The sequence below is a fragment of the Poecilia mexicana genome, unplaced genomic scaffold (assembly GCF_051168715.1).
Source record: "Poecilia mexicana isolate PSO_F unplaced genomic scaffold, ASM5116871v1 scaffold_15, whole genome shotgun sequence".
In the NCBI taxonomy this organism is placed as follows: domain Eukaryota; kingdom Metazoa; phylum Chordata; class Actinopteri; order Cyprinodontiformes; family Poeciliidae; genus Poecilia; species Poecilia mexicana.
Window position 1 is genome coordinate 27980596 of NW_028263384.1, and position 9557 is coordinate 27990152.

General features: G+C 37.7%; 1 protein-coding gene across 1 annotated transcript; it reads right to left on the reverse strand.

Moving 5' to 3' along the window:
- Positions 1-5079: 5079 nt before the first annotated feature.
- On the reverse strand, positions 5080-8956 carry LOC106909288 (protein gooseberry-like). The gene is made up of 3 exons (XM_088013470.1): positions 8933-8956; positions 7070-7300; positions 5080-5964 (listed from the first exon to the last, which is right to left on the reverse strand). The coding sequence occupies exons 1-3, from the start codon at positions 8954-8956 to the stop codon at positions 5080-5082; spliced, it is 1140 nt and encodes a 379-aa protein (XP_087869596.1).
- Positions 8957-9557: the final 601 nt, after the last annotated feature.

Sequence of the window (9557 nt, forward strand, 5' to 3'; positions counted from 1 at the left end):
AAAATGGGGCCATGAAGTTTAAGAAAAATTTTTTACTAAAAAAATAGATTTGAAACTAAAATAAAGAAAAAATTAATTAATTAATCTGAAAAGTGGTTTTGATTTTTTCTCCTGTCTTCAGCTGGATGGATTTTTGGTCTTACTTTTCATAATGTGTAACCATGGTAACAAGGTATTGTTTTTTTCTATTTGACCAGAAAATTAGCATCCCAAAAGCTCAGCAGACCCTGGAACTATGACTGCAAATTGAAGAGGAGTTGAAAACGAGGCTTCATGGATGCAGAACAGAGAGAGAAGGAGGATGCTGGAAGCATCTCAGATCCCCCACTCCAACATCTCATTTAAAGAAGAGCGGTTAAAGCAAATAAGCTGGATTTGCAGTGTTTGCCAACAACTAAAAGTGTCATCCTGAACATTTTACTGTGTAATATTGTCTCTGTTTCCCAGATTTTGAGCTGTTAGCATGTCATGCTACATTCTTCAGTCAGAGGCCTCTACATATTTGTTGCAAGACTGACTGCTACTGCACATCCTTCCATCACAAACAACAAAAACAATTTGAAGACATTTGTATGACATGAATTTCAACATTTAGTTGAAATAATCATTTTATAGATTATCCAATTCACATTTCTAGAATATTTTTTACTTTTTTAACCTCTAACTCTAAATGTATCTTGGTTTACAGGCGGATTTGTTTAAAAATGCAGCTGTCATAACCCTCACGTTCTGGTCAACACCTGCTGGAGACAGTCTCCAGTATTTCCTCTGCTGATCTATCTTTAGTGTGTCCAATAACTCATGTTGCCTCTTGTGTCTAAGCCTATTGTATGTCTTCTGCATGCATTGAGAAAGGAACTTGCATCAAACACATGAGGCCGACACCCTTCCTCCCAATGCGAGTATTCAGGCTAGAGGTCAGAACAAGCTTCAGGCCCAACATCCTGTTTATTTTATTTTCATGGTTCGTCGGGTGAGGAAGCATGCTTTATTATGTCAGGTGAAACAGGATGAAACAACTTTATGTTTTATTTTGTGGATAAAATAAAGAAGCATCTATGAATGCCTGTTTAGGCAGATAAACACCTCCCTCAAGTTGAGGTTTGAACCAGATGAAACTACAGCAGGAAGTGCAGGTTTTTACATTTATTTTGTAACAAAAAACGGTTAGAAATTTATTTTGTTTGCTTAAAAGTTTAAGTTAGTCTAAAATTGTGGCAGGCAGGCTTAGATGAAGGGCTAACCGAGGACCTCTAGTGGTATAAAGCAGGAACTAAAAACCATCCCAAAGAAACCATGCAAAAGAAAAATCTAACAAGCAGAAAAATATTAAATCACACAAATTAAATAAAGCTAAAAATAATATCTCGCAGCAGTTTATATTTTGCTCTTTAGATAAAAACAGCTTGTGTGACTTTCAGACTTTCTTCCCCACTTCAGAAGTCAGTTTGCTGACGCAGTGCCGTCCCAACTCTGGATTTTTAAAGGCATTCGGTCAATTTATCCACTGCTGACCGAGACAGATGAACTGCACACATGCAGAAACACCCCGATAAACATTTCTGACCCAGTTCGTTTTGGGTTCTTAAATAAAAAGAGTCAAATAGTTTAAAGACCTTTTCCGACAGACATAGTGGGAATAACAGCGACCATGCAACCGCAAACCTAAAAGCAGGAACAAGATTCTCTTTATTTCACATGATTACACAAAGTTTAGGATTTGACTCAAAGTCCTGCTCTCAAATTGGGAGAAATACAAACAATGTGGGAAATGTTTACCTCAATGTTTCCGTCTTTTCTTGCCTGTAAAATGCATCAGATTTGGAAATAGTCATATTTTTGTGTGTAGCCCACATATTACCATTAATATAAGAGCTTTTTGCTGCACCCTTTGCAGAAACGAACTTACTTCCCCCCCTGCACGATAGCAGAGCTGTCAAATATCAATGACAGAGGAATTTTTTCTGATAACTTATCAGAGCCAATACTGTGGTTATACGTTAACAAGGATAAAATTATTGAATGAAGAAAGAGAACCTAAGAGTCGTGTAAATTTTACAAAGTGGATAAAATCATGGATGTGAAAAATACTTTCTAGATCAGTGTTTCTCAACCCTGGTCCTCACTGACCCCCCCTGTCCTGCATGTTTTACGTGTTTCCTTTCTGCCACACACCTGAATTGTATCTCTGGGTGATTAACAGGCTTCTGCAGCACTTTATGGTCATGCAATCATTTGAATCAGCTGTTCTGGAATAAAGGCACATCTAAACCATGCAGAGCAGGGGGCGGTAAAGGACCAGGGTTGAGAAACACTGCTCTAGATAGAATATGTGACTAGAGTCAAAAAATAGATTCAGTCACAGTTGTAGTGGATTTGTTTGCATTAAAATGAGTAATGGACTTCTAACATAACAGGGTTGTGACTATATGATATTTTATGTGTAAAATTATGTGTATTAATAAATAAACAATTTAACATATTGTTCATTCTTATTTGTCGGTCCTATGGACGTATGCTGATCACTTTGTTGTATTTGTTCTCATAAGATGGAGTCTTGTGCCAAAAAAACTAATTTTGAGTCACTGTATCAACTTTGAAAGTCAGAATTTCCTCTCTGTTGCTTTTTGCCCTAATTAGCTGCAACACATGGAATAGGTGGTTAAAGTTGCAGCAATAAAATGTCTACTTGGGCTTTTTAGGGTTTGTATTTTCTGAAACAGATCCATACAAGAAACACCATTTTGGGACCATGTTGCTCAAGAGTGTGGATACTAGAATGGAATAAAAATACTCTCACATGTAATCTTAATTATATCTACTTATTTTGCACATCAGTTAGAAAATCCCACTGATTTCCTGATTTTTACATGGAGTCACAAGCATGTTCTGCTTTCTGATGTAAATTGGATGCATACAATTTCTAGTAGTCATATCTAATGACTACGAAGAGAAAAGCTAACAGCATCAAAAAACATAAATTAAATCTAATACTTCAGCAAAGGGCCAAGCAGAGTTGAGCTAACAGAAACTGAAAGTTGAGTTAAAAACTACATAAAGTCAAAAAACACCTTTCTTATGCTATTGTATTAGCCTGACTTTACTCAGGTTGCAGCTAGCAGTTACTCCAAGTCAAACTAACAGATACTCAGAGTCTACAAACAGCTAGTCAGGGTCTAGTTGAGTGCTAATCAAGTTTAGCTGACAACTACTCCTTGTCCAGCTATGTGCTAAGTCACAGAGCTGAGCTAGCAGTCCTTTTAGCTTACTAACAGGACTTAAAGTTGCTCAGAGTTTAGCAAAGTAGAATATTGTGTTGTACCGACAGCTAGTTAGAGTCAAACTATCAGCTACGCAGAGACTAGCAAGTGCTCCTCAAACTTAAACTAAGTGCTACGCAAAGTTGAACAAATAGCTACAAATAGCTAACAGCTACACAGAGTCGAGCTAACAACTACTCAGAATCCAACTGACACCTTTTCACAGCTCTGTTAACAGCTACTCAGAACCCGGCTAACAGCTAACAGAGAAAAGCTAAGCGCTACAGAAAGTCAAACCAACAGTTACTCTGAGTCCAACTGACACGTTTTCACAGCTATGCTAGCAGCTACTCAGAACTAGCCAACAGCTACACCGGGAAAGCTGACAGTGAATCAAGCTAAGTGCTACACATAGTGGAGCTAACACTACTCACAGTTGAGCTAAGTGCTACATAGAGTCACTAACATCTACTCAGAATCCAGCAAATAGTGAAAATCTTCATTTCGAGACAAAAAAAGTAGTCCATAATATATAAAATAAATCATAAGTACTTAGAGCCAAGCTAAAATTTCCTCATAATCAAGAAGAGTCATGCAAGCTACTCAGACTCAGACTGATGGTGACTCAAAGTCAAGCTAGCAGCTATTCTAAATCTGGCTAGCAGCTAGCATAGCTAACAGTGAATCAAAAATGAGCCAAAAGCTACTCAGAGTTGAGTTAATAAATCAAATCAAATTTTATTTGTATAGCACATTTCAGCAGCATGGCATTTCAAAGTGCATTACATCATTAAGCACAAAAACAAAGTCATGCAACATTGAATAAATAATCAAAAACATTTAATTTCTGCCCTTCAAATTGGCAGAAAAAAAAAAAAAAAAAAAAAAAAACGCACCCCTTTTCAAACAACAGGGGTGGGGGGGACTCCAACCCGCACCCAAAAAAATAAAACTATTTTTTTGCCAGCTAAGGCCTCGCTAGGCCTGCTCATAATAGTTCAAACTAACCCTATTTTGACTATTTAGCCACACCATTACTTTTGCCTGAAACATTAAATATTTTTTCTGTTTCTGTGCTAACAGATTAAATGTTTTCCTGTAGGTCCAAAAAAGTACTAGAGGCAACTGATAAGTAAATTATTGGACGGTTACACTTAGTAGACGTAACAGCACCTTTCCTTTGGAAAAACAAATATTGCATGATAATGAAATTACACAAAGTTTACTTAAGATTGCATATCAATTATATTCAACGACTCTGAATGCTGATTGACCTCTGACCCTTGCCGTGCCTGCATTGCACTAAATTAACAATAGTTAATGATAAATGTAGTTATTACAGTTATTAGAAATAAAACACGTAATTTTCAGTTTGCTCAGTTGACTTGCATTTTCTTCACTGCTTGATAGATTAGTCATAGTAAATGTTTCAGGCAAAAGTAATGGTGTGGCTTAGTAAATGTCATTTAAACCAAGTTGCTGTTTTTCAGACTGACCAAAGCAAAGAAAAAAAATTAACTTTTAGAAATTCAGATCTATTATTATTACTATTATTTTATCATAGAAATCATTAGTCATGTTATTTAAATATTGGGTAGGTTAATAAATACATTAAACCAAGTGACTGTGTTAAAAGACAAAACTTTAAATTAATAAACATTTTCATTCATTTCAAACGTTACACCAGGTTTCTTTAAACACAAAACGTAAATTTATTTAAAGCTGCACATACTTTAAAGTTACACACTGCAGCTATAAATAAAAGTACAAATGACCAAAAATCTGAGCTAACCTAGCATCAACAGGAAGCCGTTTTTTCTTAAGAAGCACAACCCTCCAGAGTTTCTCCTTCCAACCAGTTTTCGTTTAACACTCCCAGGATCTCCTCCAGGGACAGAACAGGAAGCGGGGCCTGTGGGGTCTGCAGGGTCTGCGGGGCCTGTGGGGTCTGCAGGGTCTGTGGGGTCTGAAGGGCCTGTGGAAGGGCCTGCAGAAGGGTCTGCGGGGTCTGTGGGATCTGCAGGGTCTGCGGGGTCTGTGGGATCTGCAGGGTCTGTGGGGTCTGCAGGGTCTGTGGGGTCTGAAGGGCCTGTGGAAGGGCCTGCAGAAGGGCCTGCGGGGCCTGTGGGGCCGCCCTCGGGTACTGCGGCTCGCTCTCCTCCAGAACCATCCCGGTCCAAAACCTCTCCAGCTGAGGGCTGTTCCCGATGCAGGAGTCCCAGAACCCAGAGTCCGGCGTGGCTGGAGTGGAGGACTGGGAGCTGGCAGAGGAGGTGCTGTACATCTGCTGCTCCGGGTACGAGACGTTTGACCCGTTGGTGGTGAAGCTCATCATCTCCAATGGTTTGCACCATGAAGGGGGAACAGCAGAGGCTTGGGTGCCGGGCTGGGGCCACATGCCCCACATGGGCGGACTGGACATTTTGGTGTGGCTGCTCTGAAGCCCAAATAAGGATCCATACTGTCCAGGGGGAGAGTAAGCAGGAGGGCGTTGGCTGTAGTAGGCGGCGTTGTCCATTTCTGGTTTGATGGGTCCTGGGTAGGCAGGCAGCGGCCCCAGAGGCCTCAGCGGCGCTGATGACCCGCTGCCGGCGACGCTTGGAGGTGAAGGGAAAGCATCATGATGCGGGCTGCTGGACAGCCACAGAGCCTTTCTTGCGTCTTTACATTTCAGGGTGCGAGCTCTACGGTTCTGGAACCAAACCTGGACAGGAAATAAAAAAAAACAAGAGTCAGAATTTAAATACAGAGCTGATTAAAAACAGATTCAGTTAAATATTCGCCAGACAAACAGGAACAGGAATCAGGGGAACCTCAAATGAGATAAAAACAGGTTCAGATTTAAGACACGTGGATTAGTAGGATCTGAAATGTAGAACACTTTTAAAACTGAGATTTTCATAATAAAAGCATGAAAACAGCAAACTGATTCAATAATATAAAGAATGCAGCGATTTCTGCAACCGTAATCTGGTGCTTAGATGAGAGAGAAATTATAAACAGATGTGGATTAACCGTTTCCACAGATATGAATAAAATGTTCAATTTAATTCATCCAGTAATAATAACTGTATGTATATATATATATATATATATATATATATATATATATATATATATATATATATATATATATATATATATATATATATATATATTATGAACACTTTATAAATGAATTTTCATAAAAACCTTATGCATAAATATGTAAATTACACCTTTTCATCAAATCTAATATTAATTCTAAAATTAGAAACATACAGAAATATTGTTTATTTCTGTATTAGTTTCATCTTGGTTTTTTTATTTCAGTCATTTTAACCTTTCCATATGCAAATGAAAAAACAACAGAAAAACTAAAACACAAACAAACCAAAAAAGGGGAAAAAGGATAATTATAGGATAAATACTAATACAGAAATAGATAAATAATATTTCCCTCTGTGTCTAAAATTAGATTAATTTTAGATTTGACAGAAATAAGCAAAGTATAAAATGAAAAGTGTAAAGAAATATATTTATACATACATTATGAACAACCAAGTAAATAAATAAATAAAAACAAAAGTTTTTCCAGCTTCTTTTCCTGGTATTTAACACAGCTGATCCTGTTTTCTCTGTATTTTTAATATTATACTAAATTATACCATATATGCATATGGATTTAATTTTTCCATTTGTAAAGTGTATTTTTGGCTCTTATTTTTTCTCTTTTTCTCTTTGCTGCTCTGGTAATGGAAATGCTCCATGTTGAAGTCAAACACAGAGATATTTTATTGTTCTAACTCATCGTTTGAGTAGCTTCTTACCTGGATGCGTGACTCTGGTAAGCCGGTGGTCTGGGACAGGTTCTCCCGGAGGCTGATGCCGGGGTACGGGTCAGTTTCAAAGGTGGTGCGCAGAAGCTCGACGTGTTCTTTGGAGAAGCTGGTCCTCTTCCTGCGGCTGGCGCTACGAGACGAGCCGCTGCTGGAGGCTGCAGGCCGGCCCTCATCTGGGGAAAGAGATAAGGTGCAAGGCTCTGAGAAACTGTTTATGTTCTACCAGAAACATCTGGCTGAAGGGGGCAAAGCAGAACACAAGAGCAAATATGACAAATTTAACATATTTTTCTATTGTTAAAACACATTTTATTCATGAAATATCAATAAACTTGAAATAACAAAAGAGCAGTGATAAATAACTAGCAGTTTCTACTTAGCAAGATGCACATGTTTCTCCTCTGTCTCTAAGGCTGTGTTCACACTGCAGCCTGAAGTGACCCAATTCCGATTTTTTTGTCAAACCGGTTTTTCTGCTGACACAGATATGTGACCTGTATGTGTTCTGCAGTCCGAACGGGCAAACGACCTGAAAGTGTCCCGCATCCGCAGTAGAGGGCGCTATAGCGTCAGCGTTCTCAGAGTTCTGCCAACCGCCATAAAAAGAAGAAGTTCTCAGTGTTTGCGGAAGTAAACATGGAGGCTAACGGTGGAGCTTAGCTTACACATTTGAAGAAGTTGTTGAGTAGCATATTAACTATTAACAACTTAATCCTCATATTGTCCATCATGGTTGTTGTTTTTCTTCCCGCTTGCGCAAATCAGGACGCAGAATTTGTTGAGTATCAGTGTTCAGTTCGGATGAATGCGGGCTGGACGTTCGGCCGCATTTGAAGGGGATAGTATCGGATATGGGTCACATTCTAAAAAGAATCCAATAAAAATAATCTGTGCTGTTCACACTACCATGAAAAGATCTGATACAGGTCGTATTATGTAAAAAAAAAAATCGGAATTTAGTCACTTCAGGCTGCAGTGTAAACGCACCCTAAAAGTTTTGACTCTGACTGTTTCAACGAAACAGAACCAACGAAACAGAAATCTGGATAAAATAGTTGATTTTAGCTTTAAAAAGCAACATAGTGTTGTTCCTAAATTAGCTCACTACTAGTTTAAAAAAGTGACTTTTTTTCTTTAAAAAATAAGCTACTTTTTTTTTTACATTGAATAAAAAGCTTTTTTTTTTTAAATAGTTGATTTTTAGCTTAAAAAAATCTATTTTATTAATAAAATAGTTGATTTTAGCTTTAAAAAGCAACATAGTGTTCCTAAATTAGCTTATTACTAGTTTAAAAAAGTGACTTTTTTCTTTAAAAAAGAAGCTATTTTTTTTACATTGAATAAAAAGCTATTTCTTTTTTAAAATAGTTTATTTTTAGCTTAAGAAAATCTATTTTATTAATAAAATAGTTGATTTTAGCTTTAAAAAGCAACATAGTGTTGTTCCTAAAATACCTCATTACTAGTTTGAAAAAGTGACTTTTTTCTTTTAAAAAAACTACTTTTTTTTACATTGAATAAAAAGCTATTTCTTTTTAAAAATAGTTTATTTTTAGCTTAAGAAAATCTACTTTAACCAGAATAGCTGAGTTTTAGCTCCTGTGACTCTTATCCTGTAACTCTTACCATGACTGGAGTCTTTCCACATCGCAATAGCTGGGCAGACCTGCTTTCTGGGTGTTGTAGCTGAGAATGAGGTCAGTGTCTGTGTGTCGTATCAGAGCACCTTTTATATCGATCAGCAGAGAATCCTGAAAAGTTCCACTAAAGCCAGCGGGGGTGGGACAGGGTTTGTTGAATGCTTGAAGGTGGGACTTTGAACCCCACAGCATCCCCTGACCTCTCACCAACCTCCCAGCTCTCTTCAACACCCATCCCACTCCAGATCTGAGAGAAGGTCAACCACAGATATGGAAACAAAACGAGTCGCTAAGAGAAACTCGTTGAAACCACTTTACTGTTTGTGTCACATGATGCTATATGCAAGGTACAAAGACAGAAAACATGTTCTACTTATTTTAAGCACTTTTATTGAAATGTCACTTTGTTGTGATAGTTTCACTAACTAGAAACAACCAATCTGAGCCAATAGACTTGACTTTGCACTGTCAATCACAATCTTGTGTCAAGCTACAACTAGCATAGCTTTTTGGTTGTATTTAGGGCTTCAGGGAAGCAGCTACATATGAATGTTAAGGCTAGTTAGATGTTAGATGGATTAAAAGATTCCTTTAAAAGTAAGTTTAACTTTACACCAAATGTTTTCATTCCATTTTTGCAATGAGGCCTCAGGTTAACCATTACTAAGCCAGGAATACTTACAACTTTACATTAATCAACAAACGACAATCTTAGGGAACTACTTTTTGGAAAAAGAGCAAAGTGGAGCAGTGAGCTGAATTCAATCAGTGGTGTTCATATGCAAAGCAGCCCTGTGGGAAAACAAAGGATGGCTGAAGCAGTGAGCAACTGGACT